Source organism: Medicago truncatula, chromosome 8, assembly GCF_003473485.1.
Source record: "Medicago truncatula cultivar Jemalong A17 chromosome 8, MtrunA17r5.0-ANR, whole genome shotgun sequence".
Lineage (NCBI taxonomy): Eukaryota > Viridiplantae > Streptophyta > Magnoliopsida > Fabales > Fabaceae > Medicago > Medicago truncatula.
Window position 1 is genome coordinate 588,311 of NC_053049.1, and position 21,272 is coordinate 609,582.

Genomic DNA, 21,272 nt, shown 5'->3' on the forward strand with positions numbered 1-21,272 from the left:
AGTGCTCATTAACCCTTCTGCAAGCAATCCCGCGGGTTCGACGCCCATTCATAGAAAAGGTAAGATGATTTTGACATTCTATTTAGACTCCAATTCTAGGACAACACTTTGACTAACTCATTAATCTCATTTGCACGATTATTGAAAATCACCCTATGAAACACAAACTGTTGCTTTGGACATAACTTGCTCCCATAATGAAATATTAGCCAAATGGACCAATTTAAAATTCGTGTGCCTTTTTGTAACCTACATAAAGTAATTTATTTAGAAACCAACTCAAATGAAGTAGCATAACAGGGAAAGGTCATATTTCATATTTTCATTACATGTAACAAACAGTATGCAAGCAGATTCTAGTACATGTAATTCTTAGATACATAAAATTCATTCACGAACAATGATATATAAACTAAAACATTATATCTAATCAACGACGCAACAAAAGTTGAAAGACGCGGAATATTAGAGTTGCGATCCAAGCTATTTTAGAAAAGCTTCTCCTTAATTTACCCCTAGCAGTTCTCCAATGTTCATCAAGATCCTCCATAAGTTGGAAATAACACGATGAATTCATCACAATATGTTTGCATAGACCGTTAACAAGATTCGCCAATTCCTCGTCACTTCCTAGTTCGTGCACAATCACTTCTTTCTCGACCAACAACTCTGCATCATCTTTGGTGTGAATAAGAGAATCAAGAAAAGAAACATAGTTACAAATATAGGGCTCGTCTGGATAGTGACATTGCTCAAAAGCCATGAGGTTCCTAAGAACACATTCGGTTGTATGGTCCACTTTCAATTGAGGGAATAGAAATTTAGCTTTGAAACATGGTAAACAACCTAAACAAAGAAACCAACTGAAAAAGGGCTTTTTCTGAAATTTAATGTCAAGTAAGCATCGGTTGTGAACTTTCTGAAAGCTTATGCCAACTTGTTTAAGCTTTGTTGCAGTCCTTGGCTTCAAACATTTTCTTTGAGAATCAATATGTTGATTGCTTAGCTTCATTGGGAGATAAGAAGACCTAATCAAATCAGTAAAATGAAATGATTTCTCCCAATTTTTTTCCTCAAACATTCTTTTTGATGACTCTTGGTGATGAGGGTAGCAAGAAGCAAAATAGTCATGTGCTAGCATGGTAAACAGATTGTGGTTTTTGACATTGTTTGGAACAACTGTGCCATAGAGTTTCTCCAAGACATACATTGGAAGTTGATTCTCAATAAGCAACAAATCCCTTTGAATACTTCTACTCACACAAAGTTGAGTTATAATATAATCATCTTTGTGTTCCCATTTTTTGTTTTCTCTTAAAAATAACTCCATGATGAAGACAGAATCCAACAGTATCATATCAACCATTTGTTCATTGCTGATATCATAGAACTTCTTTTGGTAACATCGGCGTATATTCTGATCTTCTTGTTGAAGAAATTCTTTGTAGTTCATCAAATCATTTTTGCTGTCCAAACGATTCCAGAAATAATGAAAATACCTATGTTTGTATTCTTGCATTTCCTCAAGTTTTTTGTTGTTGTTATGGTGGATAGGACCAATGGATATCAGCAGAGGTGTATATGCTTCATCCTTCACCTTCAACAAAGTAGTAGGAACCTTGTATATGCAGCATTGAGGCCAAAGTGAAGGCTCTATAATTTCAGAGATGTTAAGTATATGTTGGATATCACAATCAGCAGAAGATTCTATCTCCATGAGAATATAGGTTGTGTTTGAATAATGGGAGCAGTTAGTTGGTGAATTTTGGTTGTAATTAACAATGGTGAAAAATATGAGTTTTGTAGTGAATTATATATTTGATGAAAGTTTTGTGGGAAGAAGAGAAAAGGGTTAGCTTCTGGAAACAGAGAAGAAGATGAAAATTTGAAAATAGGGTGAAACAGAGAAGGGTAATGTGAGTGGGAGTGTTTCCAGAACCGCTAGCATTTACCTTTGACTTCAATTCAACAAAAATCATAGTTGGCACATGGTAACAATATAAACCAATCACAAACTGCCACCTCATGTCAGGTTAATGTCTTGAAACTGGTTTTCACTACATATATGCTTGCTCAAAATTCATGAACTGGTCACCTCGTTGTAATTAATTTTGCTTTACATTCATTTTTTTGGTGCTGTGTAAATTGCTTTACATTTTTAAAAAACTTGGATAAGCAATAAATAAAGGACTAACAAAGAATAAAGGTCAGCACATTTATTAATATAGGAGTAGTTGTTTAGCACATTAGCTGTGAAGAAATAAAGGTCGGTAGTTATTAGTGGCTTTTAAAGAATTACTATAATAGAGTGCTGTACAAAAAATAGTACCTAGACACCATTGGGTACAAGTGATCGATACTGTAAAAGTAAAGTAAAATTATGTACAAACAAGGAGTAAAAATGGAATTTGAAGATAACTGTTAAAATAAAATTTAGTTCTTAATTTACAAAGTGTGACAATAGAACACTGACGAGATAAGTTAGTATTATACTGCTACAATGTTAGCAGAAACAACAGTGCAACTCAATTCCTGAACACGATTTACAAAAGAGGAATAATTGGCCACTAATCAAGGGCAAGTTCTTCTATATGCAAATACACGAACAAATGTGATAGCACAAAGCCTCCTATGACAGCGTCAAACCACGACAATCGATCACTGCAATAAAGCTTAATTTTTTAAACTTGAATCTTAGAAGAAGAATAACTAGCATGTATGGAGGGAGTTGACATGGATCATATACCTTTTTCTTCCTCACATTTGGTTGAGGTTTTAGTTTGCGGGTTTCCATTAAGAAGGAGGAAGTGTTCCCTCGAAAAAAGGGAAACAAAGAATTAGAAATCAAAATTACAATGAAGAATAACGACATTAGGTAAGAGTGTTGTAATTTGTAATCTAATAAAAAATGGAGGGAGGAGATTAAAGAAAATTGTTTTCTCATTTTTCTTTTCATCAGAGATAATTTGCTTATGAGAACAATATTCTCTCCAATCTTTTTTTTTAAGGGCTCTCTCTAATCTTAAATATAAACGGGTAAATAATATTTTTTTTTAAACTCGACATCTGATCCAAGAATTGAGTACTTCGAGAAGATCAATACTACCGCCTACTTGTGGATGCCACATTTAAACACAAAGTAAAACTTTGTATTGACTTGCCTACTCGATATCTGATAGCATTATTCTTTTTTTATTCTCATGAGATAAGTAAGTACCAATAGATGTTGCTTTTGAGAATGATAATTTTATTATCAAATCAAGAAAAATAATTGCATATAAATAAATTTGTGAAGGGGTTTAATTAGAATATTTTGACATTTAACGGTGTAAATAAACTTTACACCGTCAATCAATGAAATCACTCTTTTAGACACATGAGTGTAAATGTTAATAATAGAAAAAAGAAAATAAATCTTTCCTAATAATTGCAATCTTCCCATTTCTCTTATTTTACAGTTTTGATGGTATTTATTTTTATTTTTTTTATCGTCGTCATTATGATATCGTCTCCTTTCACCTTTTCAAACCTAGTTAACAATGGCTGAATAAGATCGTAGTGAACTAACCAAGTTGTTTGGGCTCTAGTGGCAAGGAGCTACTTCCAAGGACGTACTCGAGAAATACCGGGTTCGATTCCTAGGGAACAACGCTTGACCAGTGCGCATGCCTCTACGCATGAGTCGGATTAGTCGCCCACCTTTGATGGATTAGAAACCGGTGCGAAAGCCAAACAAAAAAAGAAAAAAAAAGATCGTGGTGAGCTTTTCAAATTGATTCTACTTTGATATGAAGAAATGAGTTTTAAAACTTTTTTGGGCCGGTTTAATTTAACCTCGGGTTTCATATGAATTTCAAGGAGATGCTGCTTTTAAAGAAAGAATCATACCACTTAACATTGAACCAAAAGAAATTAATTTAATTGATTTTTTTTTGTTGAAACGGCAAAATATTATTAGCCAACAAGCCCGTACAAGAAGCACTAATAAGCTTGAGTGGGAAAAAAAATTACAAAGAAGGGAAAATTGGTTGCCTTTTTAAATGCCGGCGCGATCAAAAAGAGCAATGACGTCCGCATATACAAGTGACATATCACATGCATACCCTGCGTCAAGACCAAAGATAGCAGAACCTACAAAAGAACAACCAAAAACTTCCACCCAAAACAACATATAATTGATTGAAAGGGCGAGAACACATATAAGTGTAAACAAAATTAAGAATTTCATTATAAGTAATTCTTTACTAAGAAATTTCATGAGAAAGCCACCACCGTCCTAATATCTTAATTAACCAAGCAACGCTTGCTCATAAAAGGTAAGATATAGGAGGCAAAAGCTATTAATACCGAAATCAAATGAACAAGATAACAAAAGCAATTATTTAAGATTTTATTTAGATTCTTCCATTTTTAATTCACTTATTCTTATGTGTCAAAAATTGATTGTAATTGGTTGACAATGTAAAGTGGATTTACACGGTCAGTCTGTTATAATTAAACTCTATTTAGATTATGTTTATTTTTCTTTTTTAAATTTAGAATATGACAGCTATTTTATTTATATATTATATGTTGAAAACTTTTTTTTATGGAGTCTTGAAAATTTTCTTTTATTTTAGATTTGTCCATATGTTATTGTAGATTTGCCCATAATTTTCTTTTTCTACTATATTTTATATTTGTCCATATGTTAGTAGGGAGATTAACAACTTGGAAATTAATGTTTTTTCTTTTTCTCCCTCTAAAAAACACATCCTCTGACTTCTCTCTAAAACATTAAAAGTTTTGCCTCATGATGAGAGTTTATCATATCACATTTTTAGAGTCTGTTTAATTAAATTTTAATTCTATTTTTATTAGTTTAGTACTTAATTTATAATCCTTTTAAATAAATTTCATGTCCTTATTTATTGGGTCAAGTCATTAATTATTTAGCTACTATTATTATGGATCAATGATTACATGAGATACCAAAGGTGTGTCATGCTTTGAAGTGGTGAACAGTGAAGTTAAAATGACAAAATTATGGTTTAGTTATTATAATAGGCCACATGTGCAACATGTGCTTGGTGAATTAGGAAAAGAAAAACAAATGGGCTTTTAACCCAAGCTGGTATTAGTGACCCGAGAGAAAAGAAACTAAAAGAAGGTATCTTGCTATCATGCTATTATTAGAGATTTACTTTTTCTATCTTATGACTTTCCTCGCGCGTCTTATTTTTTTCCATTTTCATTCCTGGTCTGAATTTCGTTTTTCGGATTGCATTGTTAGAATTTTGCAGATGTATCCGAATTTTAAAATCTGGAATAGTGTTTTTCCAGAACTTTTACAATTTTAAGCTTTACAATTCGTAAAATAAAATGCAAATAAAATAAAAAACAGAAATAAAAAAGACACAAACATAAAAACAACTCATTTTATTAATATATGAACAATAAATTACAATAATTTTCAAGCTTATTACATAAGATCCTAAATCTATTTCTAATCACCTAAGAGCCTAATTCTAATCTCCTAAGAGCCTAACTACTGCTATATGATAGGACATATCAGTAGGTTCCCTATTGGAGGGCAATTAGAGGAGGAGGGAAGAGGAGGGCGGGAAGAAGATAACAATGCCCCTGAGGGAGGTAAGGGGTGCTCAAACTTACGCCCAAACAGGCCAAGCTAAGAACCACACTGACCTACATGACCCCTAGATGAACCGCACTTCGTTGCAGTACGGTTTCATCCTCATTGATCGTTCATACAAACCCTAAAAGTTTTCAATGAGGCCCTTATCTATGAAAGGCCAACGATGGAAAACCATGGTTGTAGAAGGAAGAAGAGGATGGGAGAGGATGGTGTGAGAAACGGTGGGGTTTGGAAGGCTATTTACAGGGAGGAGGACTACAAAAAAACGCGTTAATTCTGGCGGTTTTATATCGGCGGTCCATGATAACCGCCACTATAACCAGTGTATTGCGGCAGTTTTATTGACCGCCGCTTTTTACTGTACATTACGGCGGTTTCGACTGCCGGTATCAACAAAATATTATGGCACAGTTAACCTTGTTTATTATGGCATTTTAAACCGCCAGTATTAACGTTTTTAATTTTTTCAACTCCACACTCTCTTTTTATTTCCCTAAAATTTTAGAAAATCCCTTGTTTTTTATTTTTTATGTTACGAGGGAAAAATCCCTCCATCTTTCCTTTTCCTCCCACAACTTCAAACCCTAAAACCTAATTTTTTTCTTCAATCTCACTTTCTCTCAATCTGAAACCTATAGATCTTCATCACTCTCACACTCAATCTCACTTTCCTTTAATCTCACTCTTACCCTTGTTTTTGTCAATTTCACCGGCGCTCACCCTCAATCTCACTCTCACCCTCGGCTCCCTCAATATCACTCTCAATCGACGAAGACTCATCGTCAATCTGACTCTCTCACTACCACCCTCGCCTATCACCACCAAGTTGTTCGTTTCATCCTCGCCTATCACCCTCAATCGCAGAAATTCAATCAACTCACATTTTTACTTGTTAATTTCTTAATTTGAGTATTTTTCTGTTAATTTCTAAATTCTTTTAATTGCGCGTACTTTCTTATTTCAGTTTCGCGGTTTCGCGATCTCAGTTCTGTGCAATTGGGGTTCTTCGTGGGTTTCACCGTGGTTCATAGTTCTTCAGCTCTCATACTTCAGTTTATCAAGGTAAAATTTATTAATTTGAATCTTTATTATTGGTACAAAAAGAATCAGGACATTACTTGAAATAGAAAGGGCATTTTTGTTTAATGTTGTTTGGATTGTTGGGCTTTAAGGTTTTTGTATTGTTTGAATGATGAAGCTACAAGGATTCTGACAAGATCGAAACACAACTCAGTATCACTGCAGTGCTGATTGTGCTTCAATTCAAACTGCTTATGGTATGGTTTTGGTTTTGGTTTTGCAGGTAGTGCTTTTCACTCTTCAAGCACAATTGAGAACGCGTCATCCAATATAGGCTCTAAAGTTATAAGGTATGGACAATTCAAAGAATGAATATGTGAATGTGATCCACCTCACAGTTTATATCCTTGTTTATGTAGTTTTCAAAAAAAAATTAGAGGACAAATAGGAGAATCCATTCTAAATATACATGTTTATGCAGTTTATAAACATTCACAGTCAATTTTCTTCAACATGGAACTGATTTCGTTAAACACTCACAATCAACTTTAACTGTTGTCTTTCTTATATAATAAGCTCTTAAATATGAAGGCCCTGAATCCTATTACAGAATTGTCATGCCTCCTCTTTTTCTCATTCATGCTGTGAATAATGTTAAGTTTTAATGAACAACAAAGACATCGATTCAATACACTGGCAAAATTTTAGATGTTAGTTTTCTGAACTATAATTTGTTGCAGACTGCTTATTTGTGTAAAACAAACCAGAATCACTTCTAGAATACCATACCAATTGTTTTACTCTATAAAAGGGAAGGGCTTCTGGTTAGGGGACATAATGTGTGTGTTTGTGTTAGTTAAGGAGGCACATTTTAGTTGATTTTCTTGCTAATTTTTGATTTCAGATTACTATATATGGTGTTTAGAATCAAATGAACATACATAATCTAAACCTTCAAACTCAATCTAAAATTCTCAAGGTTCTGTGTATACTGAAGAAAGAGGGCTATCTACTAGGATGACCAAGGTTCATCAATAAATTTGCAGTTTCATTGTTGTTTAATAGATGTGTTATATCATTGCCAAATTTGAACAAATAAAGGTATTCAAGAAATTAGAACAACAAGATATCATCATCAATGTACCTGTGAATTTTATTTAATTTGGTTGCTTTGCATATCCTTGCAGGTACAACGAGATATTTGACGACATCATTTTGGCTAACGATGTCGACTCACTTCTCAGGTTAGTTAGTTAATTAATCAATAGGGTTTGTGTTGGTTTTTTTTTAGAGCAAAAGGTAGTGAAACTTATGCATCATACTATTCTTGAACTCTTGTTGTATCCTTTTTCACCTATACTCCTGGTTTTGCACCTACAGTTTCGTTATGGCAAGTGACAAGATCATGGAATGAAAGATTGTTCTAGAGGTTAGTAACAATATGCATAATGATCTTCTCTTTTGTTAACATTGTTCTAGTTGCTTTATCTTTTAATAGGCTTAGTTATTTTTAATGCAAACTAGTTGATAATTAGTTAAGATTGGCTTAGTCAGTACTTTGGGAGAGTTACTGATAGAAAGACAAGTGATCAATCGGGGATTGTTTTTGAAACTCAGGTTCCTCTTTCGCTTCCTCTTTTAATTCTTTTTCATCAAGTTCTATTGTTTTGTGACTTAGCATTATGTGAACCTTATTTGATCTACGTGTGTGTGTGTGTGTGTGTGTGTCAGAGAAGTTCAAGAACAACATAACATTAAGGAGATAAGGATGACCATACATATGTAGAAGGGATCAAAGATAAACTCTACAACATAATTGAAGAGCTTAAGTTTAGTTTATACACATTCATATTTTTTAAAGAACTTTATAAACATTCATGGTTGCTGGACTATATTACACATTGTAATATTACAATTTATGTACAAAAATTATCTATATTAGTATTATTAATTGCTATTTAGGTGTGTCATTCAGATTTTTTTTTTTGTTAAAAAAGTTAATATTACGGCGGTTCAAACTGCCACTATGTGCAGTATTTTTTTCTTAGAAAATGAGCATTACGGCAGTTGAAACTGCCACTATGCTCAATTTTTTTTGCTGAAAAAATGTATATTGTGGCGTTTAAAACTGCCGCTTTAACCAAACGCGTATTACGGCAGTTAACATGGCGGTCCTTCTTAAACCGCCGCTTTAAACTTTGTGGCAGACAAAATTTCGGCAGTTTTGAAACCGCCAGAAATGTACATAGCGGCGGCTAAAACTGCCGGAACATCCAAATTTTAGCCGCCGGAAAATACACATTTTTTTGTAAGTCAAAAACGGTTGGGAGATCATAATTGTAGTCAAAAAGCGTGGTAAAATTAGTTTTTTGACTTGACCACCGACAAAAACATGTGGTACAAAGAACCATCCATGACACTGATGCATTCCGGAAAATAAAATCCGGAATGTAGCTTTGTTTTCCGGAATATATTTTCCGCATTAATACGATAATGATGAACGAGGGAAAAGTTGGCACTTCTTGTAGGGTTAAGGACGTTCCGGAATGTATAATCAGGAAAGCTTCAACATTGGATTCTTTTGAGAGAGAGCCATCAATGTAGCTTTGGACGGTTACAACCACTAACACGTTTTCATTGACTGTACTAATGAACTAAGACTTGTTTTAGGCTATAAATAGGCTTCTATCTTCAACAAATACCTTCATTCTTCACTCCACCTCTTTTCTTCAATTTTCTTCAAATGTTTTTAGTTTTTTAAGGGTGTCGGTGGTGCCATGGTCATTGTTGACCGTTCATATGAACCCTGCAATTGCATTGTAGCTTGTGTGGGGTTCATATAACGGTCAGCAAAGACCCTTGACATCAAAGAAAGACACAAAAAAAACACATAACATCTGGTCCGGATTTCTTTGTCTAGATATCACTAACAATCTGCTTCGGATTATATAATTCAGACCACAAGTATTTTTGGAAATTTTGCAGGGCACGCGAGAATGCAGCAGGGTGGGGAAAAGTAAAACTCCTATTATTATGAAGAGAGCTGCATAGTAACAAAGAGGGGGATTCACGTTTTATCACACAACAAGGAGCAGCAAGCACATCACGTTTTGGAGAATTGCGACGGGAGGCACAACAACAACATAAAGAGGATGAACCTTTGAGTGAAGCATTCACCATCCGGTTTAGTTTTTCTTCTAAGTTGTTTATTCCTTTTGTAATGAGTAGCTAATTCTCTGTTGTTATTAATATGATTCAGTACTCATAATTATTTTTGCTTAATGCTTTTTTTAATATCGTGTGTATCACTATTAACACTAACTTCTATCGATTGCTTGAATTGAATTTAGGTTTCAACTGACTACTAACCCTAACTATTGAACCGGACATAGTAATTGTGATTAACTCAACATATAAAACTAGAGATAGGAAGTTGAGAGTTAAGACTTAGGGTTTACGAACTAGAACATTGCTTCAAAAGTTATTCAATCGATTTAAGAGATTAAAAGGTTATAACCTAGGAAAGGGCTTTGAGTCAAGAGATTGATCAAAGCTAATAAGTTAATCCGTCGGAAATGATGAAATTACATTGAGAACATAGAGAATCTAGCAACCATAGATACGAATAGAGGATTCGAAAGCTTGATCATCTGTTTTCCACATAATTTCCAACCAGTTTTATTTACTTGCAATTTATTATTTTTAGCACTTAATCCAACTGCCTAGGGTAACCATAATTTTAACACATCCTTAGTTTTAACGTCTCTGCCGAGTAGAAATTGAAACAGTCCATGCGGATACGAACTTATAAATTTTATTACTTCGATATATTTTTAGTACACTTGTTAAAAGACTATCACCTCCCTTTTTTCAAATCTGTGGCCGTAAGAGATGTAGAAGGTGGTACTTGGGAATTAATGCTTTTCCTCTCTCTCTCTCTCTAAAAAAAACACATCCCTCTATCTTCTATCTAAAACATTAAAAGTGTTTCCTCCCTTCTTCCAAATCTGCGTCGTAAGAGATGTAGAGGGTGTTGGTGATGCGATGATGGATCTTCCATCCGCATCACCTATCCTTCTTGCTTCGTGTCTGAAGACTAGTTTTTGTAAGCGAAACACACAACGGTCGTCACGCATGTGGGTTCTGTTCATCGATTTTCTATCCTCTTCTCCTTTCGGCGACCAACACTCTCTTTGTTTAATCATACCTTCGTTGCATTTCATTTGGCCGCTACCGTTTGAAAGGAACGAGGAGGTTGGTGTTGGTTTTGATATGGCATTTGGAACTCGGATCTAGGGTTATTTCAGACCTGGTATTGTGTTTTGATTATAATCGTTGCTCATTGGTCCGAATCTGCTAGTTTGGGGTTCAAGTTGGTTCAGTTTGAATTTCGTTCGTGTATGCCGAGAGGTTTCGTGCTAGTTTCTTCGTTGTGGTCCTCAGATCCTCCCAATTGCTTGTTTTATACTGTGATAATCAGAGTGCAATCCACATTGCTTCTAACCCTATCTTTCATGAGCGCACCAAACACTTGGAAATTGACTGTCACTTGATCAAAGAAAAGCTACAAAATGGTATTCTCAAGTTGCTTCCTGTTTCTTCCCAAGCTCAAGTAGCTGATATTTTCACCAAGGCTTTGCTTCCTAAGACTTTTAATGTACTCCTATCCAAGTTGGGTTTGATAAACATTTATCAACCTCCATCTTGTGGGGGGGATATTACATAATGATATTGCTGATAGCAATATCACTTAGACAGTTGTTACTTGTTGTGCAAGTAACTAAGGTTCATGTTCCTCTATAGTTAGATCATTATAGCTTACCATACATCTTGTTATTAGTATATATACTTGTTGTAAGCTCTATTCTAAGTAATGAGAATTCATTTCATTCCTTTTCCTTTGATTCCTGCTAGTAAGTATTTTTGCTCCATCAGTTTCAAAAAAATAAAAGTTTTTTTGTTCCATGAATGGCGTAGTTTGTAAAGAGCAATGCAATCGATCAAGGGTATACATCAAGATGACTTGTGGGTTAAATGTAACGTGAATAGTACACTCTTCAACAATAATTCCATCATAGGTCTTGATATTTGTTTCACAGACTACTCAAAGGCACTATTGAATTTCTTATAGAAGTGTTCTATTTACAATTCTACTCCTTCTGAAGCCGAGGCCCTAGACTTGCTTGAGGCTATAAACTTTGTTGCTAATCAAGGCATGACATTTGTTATTTTTTAGTCAGGTTGCAAGCTCGTAGTTGAAACCATTAACTCTAACTCTATTCTTCAAAATGAGTTTGAAGATATCATTACTAGATATAAGGTTCTATTGTCATTTTAGAGTAACTATACTAAGCTATGTCATAAGGCTAAAATAAAGTAGCTCGTAACATAGTCCGAACTTCTTTATCACACCCTAACCCCTATATTTTTTATAAAGTCCCTTTTTTATTTATATTATTTATATTCGTTTATTATTAATAAGATGAATTGGACTTACATGGTGTAGATATGTGACAAAAAGATGTATATACATGGTGGCTACTAACTAAGCTAATAAGAGATGAAATTTGGAATTTAGACATAGAGTGGTAAAATGATAATTTTTAGCCTTTTTGTTGTTGTTGTACTAAACATAGCAAAAAGCTTAAACAAAAAGACCAAATTACTATGTCAAACAGTTGTTTTTAACATGCAAAGGCAAAATATATTGTACGATCCATTGAATTCGATATCTGTAACTAGTTAATCTTTTTAGTGTGTAGAAGTCTACATCTTTAACCTTTTAAACTATTTTTGTTACAAAAAAGATGATGTATTAGTTATTTACATTATGTGACTGGACATTGTGTTTAGTTTATCCTACATGTACATCCATCAAACCTTATGTAAGGTCTATATATGTCCTCATGCTTAAACGATTTATGTGTCTAGATGATTGTAGACACAACTTTAAAACTTGTAGATCAATCATACGATTTCATGTTTGTAAGGTCTATTCATTTCACCCTAAATTTTGATATTTGACTCCGCCACTTAACATCATAATCTATGTTGAACGACTACACCTTTGGGGATTTATTGTAATTCTTGGAAAAGGGAAAACAAAAAGAACATCTGGGTTAGGTCTAATTTATATGTCCTCTTATACTTTTGGAAGGTGGATCCCTTCACCAGTTATTTGTAAATTTTTTAATATAGTCTCCATTGAAATACTTAATATTTTTGAAGGAGTTTTAAAGAGTAGTAGTATAAAATTAATAAAAAAAATAGGGGGTAATTAATATTATGCAAGTGTTGGTGAGGTGATCCAGCTTCCAAAAGTTGAGTGATTATCATCATTGATTGTTTCAATTTCCAAAATAAACTGCAATATTTATTATATTTTACATCCTACAAAATGAAACAACAGTATGTTCATGCTGAGTTTTTAAGGTCTTATGTTCATTGCAATCAGGACATATGCCGCCTTTGTCAGCACTAGTCCTGTGTTGGCTGACGTTGGAGGAGTAATTGGTCTGTGAGAGCTATAAGAATAATGTTGGTGTAGTAATAATGTATAGTAATGTGGACGATTCTGTTTCGAATTAGGAAACACACTATGCTTCCACATTTTTCAAATATAGGCAAAATCTCTAATAACTAACGGTTAATTTTTTAAAGGTTTTTCTATTATGTGCAAATTTGTACATAATACCAGCGCCCTCAAAACAATGGTTAATGAAAAAAAAATAGTAGTTTTGTATTGGGAACTACAACTTTATGACTTTTAGAAAGTTGAATTAACATTTCTCACCATTTTTTAACAAATTATTTTTATTTATGTTCTCTTAACGAATGTTCCAAGGACACTCTTTAACATTTCCCAAATTTAAATTATTTAATTAAAATAGCTACTACATTTTCAACACTCCTTTAAAAAAAGAAAAATTTAAAAACATGGACAAATCTATTCTCCAAAGAGAAAAGGAACACCTCTCTTCTTACCTCTCATCTAAAACCTTAGTTTTTTCTACATCATCAACAACAGAGGAGTGATTTTGAGTCGATTTTGACCACAAATCACTCATATAAATCGTTTTTCTCTTTCCCTTTTTATTTAATTAAGTGACTTTCATATCTATTTAATTTTTTCTTTTATGTTTGCATCATTTTAATGCAACGTTATTTTATTCGTCGTCCCGGCGTTATTTATCTTTCTCATCTTGTTCAGGTTTTGTTTGTTTCAGATTGCCATATCACTTTTTTTCACATTACTCTCCGTTTTTTTTTAAAGGAAACAATACTCTCCCATTAAATTAATAACAAACATATCTAACTTCAAAACTTTATTTATAAGCAATTCTTTTTCTTGATTTGATATTAAGAAAATAACATTCTCAAAAGTAACAACTATTTTGAATTTGTTTCATGAGAATAAAAAAATTATCCAAAATAAAACTTACATGATATTAAATGTATTTTAGGATAAACAACATTAAATAGAGTCAAAATAAGGTATATTTGCTTTAACCAAAGATAAAAAAAAAAAAAAATTTAATTATAACTCATTTGGTTTGGCTTAGTAGTTGGCTTGAGAGATCTTGAAGTACGGTCATCTCAATGTCTCAAGTTCAATTCGATTTCTTTTGATGTCAATTTCAATGGACAAGTCCATATAGAGCTTTGCTCTGGCTATAAATGAGGCATTTACAAATTTGTATTATATCGATGTATTTTATCAATTTGAATGAATGAATATCGTTTATTTTATCAAAAGAAAAAAATATGGACAAATCTAAAATATGGTAGAAAAAGAAAATTATAGACAGATCTCTAATATGGACAAATCTAAAATATAAGAAAATTTTCAAAACTACTTCAAAAAAACCCAAGCAGGAAAACCCATGTAAAACCCAAGCGGGAATAGGTCATGATAAATCATATCAAGTGGACTAACTCTAATCTATCTTAACAAATATTCACTTATCACGGGTCCAACTCAGGGAACCCGTGTAGTGGCGCAAAACCAAATTACAAAAAATATGTAAAATGAACATTGCAAAAGAACATTTAAGGTTTAAAAATGGCAAATGGATTGACCGCCAACGTGGTAATAAAATCCAAGTCCAACAGCTCCTTGAACACACCAGCAAGCATAAAAGCTCTTTCGAGCATAGACACATAAGAACTCATATCGAGTAATGAGTCCAATATGTTAGTAACCGAACATGCCCTTTTGGGTTAACAGGACCAGACCCTTTCGGGTTATTGTAATCGAACCATTATCCTTTTCGGGTTATTGTAATCGAACCATTCCTTTTCGGGTTATTGAAACTTAACCACAACTAAGCCATAATTTGAGCTCCCCAATCTCTGGACAAGAAAACTCAGAACAAACAACTGGAGACCTCACAAAACAAACAACCACCAACAAAGAAGATCCAGCAAACCTACAAAATGAAAAAAAAAAAAAACACAAAGACCAAAAACAGATAATCGGTGAAACATGTAAATCTCTGAGAAGGTATAGAATCCATTGCAATTCACAAGTAGCTGAAGCCAATGCCCTGTATTCAGCTTCAGAGGAAGATCTGGAAACTGTGATTTGTTTCTTTGTTCTCCAAGAAACCATAAAGTTTCCTAGAAAGAAACATTGACCAGTAACAGACTTTCTAGTATCTAGACAACCAGCCCAGTCAGCATCAGAAAATCCTTGTAAAGTGCGAGAAGAGTTTCTTGGAAAAAAATAAACCTCTTCCTGGACAACCTTTGAGGTACTTCAAAACTCTTAAGGCATCATGATGATGAGTCTGTGTAGGTTTAGACAGGAATTGACTCAACTGCTGAGTGATGAAAGTGATATTAGGTCTGGTAGTGTTTAGGTAAAGAAGTCTACCCACAAGTCTCCTATATGCAGCAACATCTTCAAAAGGAGGACTTGAATCATGATGTAACTTGATGGAGAAATCAGAGGGAGTAGAGATTAGTTTGGAACCTACAATGCCCGAATCAAGAAGCAAATCCAGACAATACTTCCTTTGACACAAAGAAATCCCCAATTTGGAATGAGCAACCTCAATACCTAAGAAGTATTTCAATTGACCTAAGTCTTTAATTTTGAATAGAGAATCCAAAATAGACTTAATATGATCAAATTCACTTAAAGAATCCCCTGCAAGAATGATATTATCAACATACACCATAAGAACTGTGAATGATGAATCAATTTTCTTGACAAACAGGGAATGATCAGATGTAGCCTGTAAATAGTCTTGAGCCAAAATAGTATAAGTCAATCTCTTATACCACTTTCTACTAGCCTACTTAAGACCATATAGAGACTTTTGGAGCTTGCAAACTTGATTTTGCTTGATTGGTTTGATGCCAGGAGGAATCAACATGTACACATCTTCCTGAAGTTCACCATGAAGGAAGGCATTATTTACATCAAGTTGATGTAAATGCCAATTATGAATGGAAGACAAAACAATCACAAGTATGACAGTTGTGAGTTTGGCAACTGGAGAATATGTATTAAAGTAATCTAAGCCCTTAATTTGATTGTAACCTTTGGCAACTGTTATACCCTGTTTTTGGACCTAAAAATACTGGGTCCAATTTCATTTCAAACTTTGTCAATTATCAAATTTCAACTGCACAGTTCAAATTGTCTCTACCTCGCAGTATTTTCAATCACAATTTTACCTATGTTTTTCTTGCATAAAACCTTTCGAAATGTCTTTACTTGTCTTGTAAGTCATTCAAAAGTGTCTCTGAATCATTACATTGCTTTTTTCCACAGTTTATTTCAAAATTTGCAAAAAGTCATACAGAAGGGTATTTTGGTCATTTCCTGCAATGGGACCCATTTTCATCCTTATGACTGTCTCTGAGTCTTTTCAGATTGTTTTTTAACATTTCATCAGTAAACCTTGTTAAATTCATTTCAAACTTGCATCTGAGTCAATGTCAAGTCAATTTGAATCTGTTTAGGTCATTTTTAGCCTAGGGGCATTTTGGTCATTTCACACAAAATTTCGGCATAGAGAGGTTACTTTGAAGTACCTCATTTAAGCCATTGGTTCGTTTTAGTCCGTTTTGTCAATTTTATTTTTTGTTTCGCTTTACGTTTTGTCAGGTTACCAATTTTATTTCAATTTTATTTTTATTTTGCATTTTGGTCCTCGAAGAGGTCCAAAATTGCATTTCAGTCCAGATTTTTTCCAATTTGCATTTCAGTCCAGATTTCTTTCTATTTGCATTTTTAGTCCTTTTTGTTATTTTCATTTTAGTCCTTTAATTTTTCAATTTTGTAGAAAAGGGCTCAAAGTGTCAAACTTGCGTTTTTTTCAATTAGAGTCCAGATGTCACAATTCTATTGGTCCAAGATCACACATGTCAGCTATAAAAGGTGTACAGTGCCACACAGATCCATTAACCACACGCCACTTCACCAAAAACAGAATCAATTTTTCTCTCTCTTGTCAGTTAGATCAAAACCAAAATCACAGAGAAATCAGCAAGAACACAGAAAAAAAAATCACGAACCCTAGTTCACAAATTCGCCAGAACTCATCCAAATTCAACCGTTTTTTCTTGGATTTTCTCACGGTTCTCAGAGATTCGCGCGTAATCATCATCATTGAACCTTTACTTCTGCAATTCTAGGCGCGAATCCGCCATTGTTGACGGCGGACTCAAGCACCGATCACAGAGATCAAAGCAAAGAAGAAGAGGGAAAGAATCAGAGATTCAAACCGGTGAAGAAGATAAAGAAAGCAAACCAGTAGGAAAACACCGGTTCATTTTCGGATTCAAGAACAAAAGTCAACAAGCAGCACCAGGATTCAAGTTTCTCAAAGATTCCAGTTCGAAATCTCCATTTGAAACCGCAGGTAAAACACGTAAAACTCGCCTTTCTTTCTCAAAAATATCAATAAACACGAATCAGTTACAGATCTGTAAGGTTCCAAAGCTTTCATTCAACAAAACACTAAAAAGAATCAAGGAAAATTTCTCAAAACCGTAACACAAAACCGTAGATCTACATTGATTCACGCCTTGCATGTAAAATCCAGTGCCATATTCGTGTTTAGGATAAAAAAGGATATCTGAAAACATAAGAATTTTTGAAAACGGAGAAGTTCGTTTAACTCCGGCGGCGGCGCCGCCACCCTTGGGCGGCCGGCCACCACGCCGGAGGAACAAGCCTCACCGGAGAAGATGAAGATCTTCCACTTTTTTCCAGAATCCGGCGAGAGGGAAGAGAAGAGAGGCGAGAGCTTCTCTCACTAGGAGAGAGTTAGAGAGAGAAAGAAGAGTGTAAAGTGAAAAAACCGGTGCTCCATCCTTTATATAAGCCAGTGAACCGGACCGGTCCAAGACCGGTCCAATCCCCTTCGTTCCTGGCCGTTGGATCTAGGGTTTCCTTCCCTGGATCAATCCAACGCTCCTTGTGAATTCGGATCCTTTGGTTTTGGGTTGGGCCTTTTTCTGTACGTTTTTGTTTATTTTCCTGCTATCTGCACCATATTTCTTTACTGTTTGAACCTCTGCATGCTTAAATTTTCTCTAAAAATCTCCAAAAATTATCACATGTTTCTTGATGTATTTTCATATTTTTTTTTATATATTTCTCAATGGTTTTAAAATGATAAAAAAAAACATGTGATATTTCTTGGTTAATTAGTGTATTTAGACATAAATTTGTGCATTTTTTTTAGTAGTGTATTCCTCATGAAATGTTGACATGTGGTATGAATTTTTGGAATGCAATTTTGTGATGAGTTTGTCGCTGATTACATGTTTAATTTGCTGTTTGTGTATCTCAATTTCATCTCCCTTCTTGTCTTGCAATTAGTATGCATTTTTACTAGCAAATAAAGTGCCAAAATATTTTGAAAGTGTGCCATAAACTTTAGCATCAAATATGTCCCATTTTTTTCCACATTATGGCACAAAGCAAGACTTCTAAAAATGCCATAATGAAGGGATTATGGGTCATACATATGCTAGAGCCTTATGACCATTTTCATGCACATTTTGTCACTTTATTAGTTTCTTTTATGTCTTTCCTCTTAACTTTTTTGTGCACTTCTTTTATTCCATGTTTTGTTTTACTAATCATCTCACTTCTTTTGTTCCATTCATTTCATGAGTATTTCTCCATTTCACCACTATCTCCTCCACTTTCTTTAGCTTAGCATTTATTTTTGCAAATTTTAATTCATTCGGTGATGTAATTTGTTATCGTTGGTATGTAGCTTGGCAAAGAGGCCATAGAATGTATTTAGGCAATTTTTGTAATATGGACTATGGACACTATGGCGCACCGGCACGCACACACTCACCCTAGATGTATGCCTAGGATTGCATGTGTAGATGTATGGCTAGGATTGCATGGTTAGATGAATGCTTAGGTTTAAACACTTAGAGAAAATCCAATTTTTTCCAAAAAATATGCAAACAAATTCGCTTCAAATATTTTTCATAAAAATGGAGTCAAAACTCCAACATTCACCTTTTACTTTCTTAATAAAATTCTCAACTAAATCTAATCATTTAGACTTTTTTGCAAGATCACTAACAAACCCCCACTTTTTCATACTCTAATGCTCATGAAGCCTCTCAATCCCCTTCTTCAAAATCATTTTCAAAATTTAAAATCAAACAATTAAAACAAAAAACAACAAGTCTTTTTAGCAAGAACTACGCCGGTTTTGATCCCGTAAAACGGTACGTAGGCAAGGGACTTTAACCCCTCCAAGCCGAAATAAAATCAAATTCTACTTCTTCTCACCCCCATTTCTTCACTCAAATAAAACTTCTTTCAATAAGTAGGCAATAAAAATAAAGCGTAGAAATAAGCTTAGGAGAACGGTTCTTATGGAATACCATAATCGCTCCGGGTGCCTAACACCTTCCCGTAGTGAAAACGACCCCCGAATCTAGAACTTTTTAAGGGTTTTTCTCCTTTCACCCTTCCCAAGAAAAAAGAGAGATATCAACGGTCAAAAGGTTCAAGTCCAATTAATGGCTTGGCACCCAAAAACCATGATAACAGAAATGGCGACTTCACTGGGGATATTTTTAGCGGGTCGCGCCTAGTTTTCCTTAGTTTATATTTACGCTTTGTTTTATTGCTTACATATGTGAATACTTGTTTATTTTCATTTGACGTGTGGGGTGAGAATATCAAAAGTCCTATACCCGGGCTGAGTGAACTTATGTTTAGGTAGAGATATAATCGACAATTCGATCCGGGGGTTGCCTCGTGTATTGGATTATGCGATCAATCTCACATAGCTGAGACATTTTGAAGGTGATATTGTCGGCGTGTGTTGTCATGCTTAGGCACTTCACTTTCAATTGTTCGATGAAGCTATGAACCGTAGTTACCAAACCCATCCTAAGCCTTTTTAGGACGTAGTGCGGTGGCTAAATTGAGTGTTGTCTCAAACTTTAGTCGTCACGCGATACTACACTCAAACTAGACCTTCTCACAAATAATCATGGAACGGGTGTCGTCCTGTACTACCATGATATATGTGAGAGAGGTTGCAGTTTGGGAACTGTGTTAGAACCTTGGTTACTACTATCCAAAGCCTTAGTTCACCGGACGCCGTGTCCATCCGTGGCCCTGTTACTTTGAATCTCAACCCACCTTGTTCTTTGTAACTACACAACACAATCATGCATACATGCATTCATGCATAAACATTTTTTCATGCATTCATCGAAGGGCTTAAACAAATGGAAATTTTTGTAAATAATCACAGGTATGAAGAAGACTAAGTGCTACAAGTTCAAGGAGGTGGATTTGGTCAGTTTAAGAGAGTTGGCACTCAAGGTGAAGAGTCAAACAGGTTTCCGACTCCGGTATGGGGGATTGCTTACTTTGCTCCGAACCAATGTGGAAGAGAAGCTAGTGCACACTCTAGTGCAATTTTATGATCCGAGCTTCCGTTGTTTCACTTTCCCGGACTTCCAGTTGGTTCCTACTCTCAAGGCTTACTCCAATCTAGTGGGTTTACCTATAGCCGAGAAGACGCCTTTCACCGGTCCCGGGACTTCTCTTACTCCTCTGGTTATTGCTAAGGATCTCTACCTCAAGACTTCCGACGTCTCCAACCATCTTGTTACCAAGTCTCACATCCGGGGGTTCACTTCAAAGTATCTTCTTGAGCAGGCTAATCTCAGTACTACTTGTCAGGATACACTCGAGGCTATTCTTGCTTTGCTTATCTACGGGCTCATTCTCTTTCCGAACCTCGACAACTTCGTGGACATGAATGCTATCGAGATCTTCCATTCCAAGAACCCGGTTCCTACTTTGCTAGCGGATACCTACCACGCCATTCATGACAGGACTCTCAAGGGCCGTGGGTATATTCTTTGCTGCATATCTCTTTTGTATAGGTGGTTTATTTTGCACCTTCCGAGTTCCTTCCATGACAACTCGGAGAACTGGTCCTACTCGCAGCGGATTATGGCCCTCACTCCTAATGAGGTCGTCTGGCTCACTCCTGCCGCTCAGGTGAAGGAAATCATTATGGGTTGTGGGGACTTTCTCAATGTACCTCTTCTTGGTACTCGTGGAGGAATTAACTACAACCCCGAACTTGCTATGAGACAGTTT

General features: G+C 34.9%; 1 protein-coding gene and 1 long non-coding RNA gene across 9 annotated transcripts; one reads left to right on the plus strand and one right to left on the minus strand.

Annotated features, from left to right (window-relative positions):
• Positions 1-398: 398 nt before the first annotated feature.
• On the minus strand, positions 399-1,717 carry LOC25480641 (UPF0481 protein At3g47200). The gene has a single exon (XM_013586896.3). The coding sequence runs from the start codon at positions 1,715-1,717 to the stop codon at positions 431-433; it is 1,287 nt and encodes a 428-aa protein (XP_013442350.3). The 3' UTR covers positions 399-430.
• Positions 1,718-6,152: 4,435 nt separating this feature from the next.
• Positions 6,153-9,976, plus strand: LOC112418399 (uncharacterized). 8 transcript variants are annotated; one of them, XR_005643720.1, is made up of 5 exons: positions 6,153-6,697; positions 6,939-7,005; positions 7,843-7,899; positions 8,036-8,084; positions 9,641-9,976. It is a non-coding gene; the product is annotated as an uncharacterized lncRNA (long non-coding RNA). The 8 variants fall into 8 exon arrangements; XR_005643714.1 differs by lacking the exon at positions 9,641-9,976 and adding an exon at positions 7,560-7,756 and having other exon boundaries at positions 8,036-8,606; XR_005643715.1 differs by lacking the exon at positions 9,641-9,976 and adding an exon at positions 7,560-7,681 and having other exon boundaries at positions 8,036-8,606.
• Positions 9,977-21,272: the final 11,296 nt, after the last annotated feature.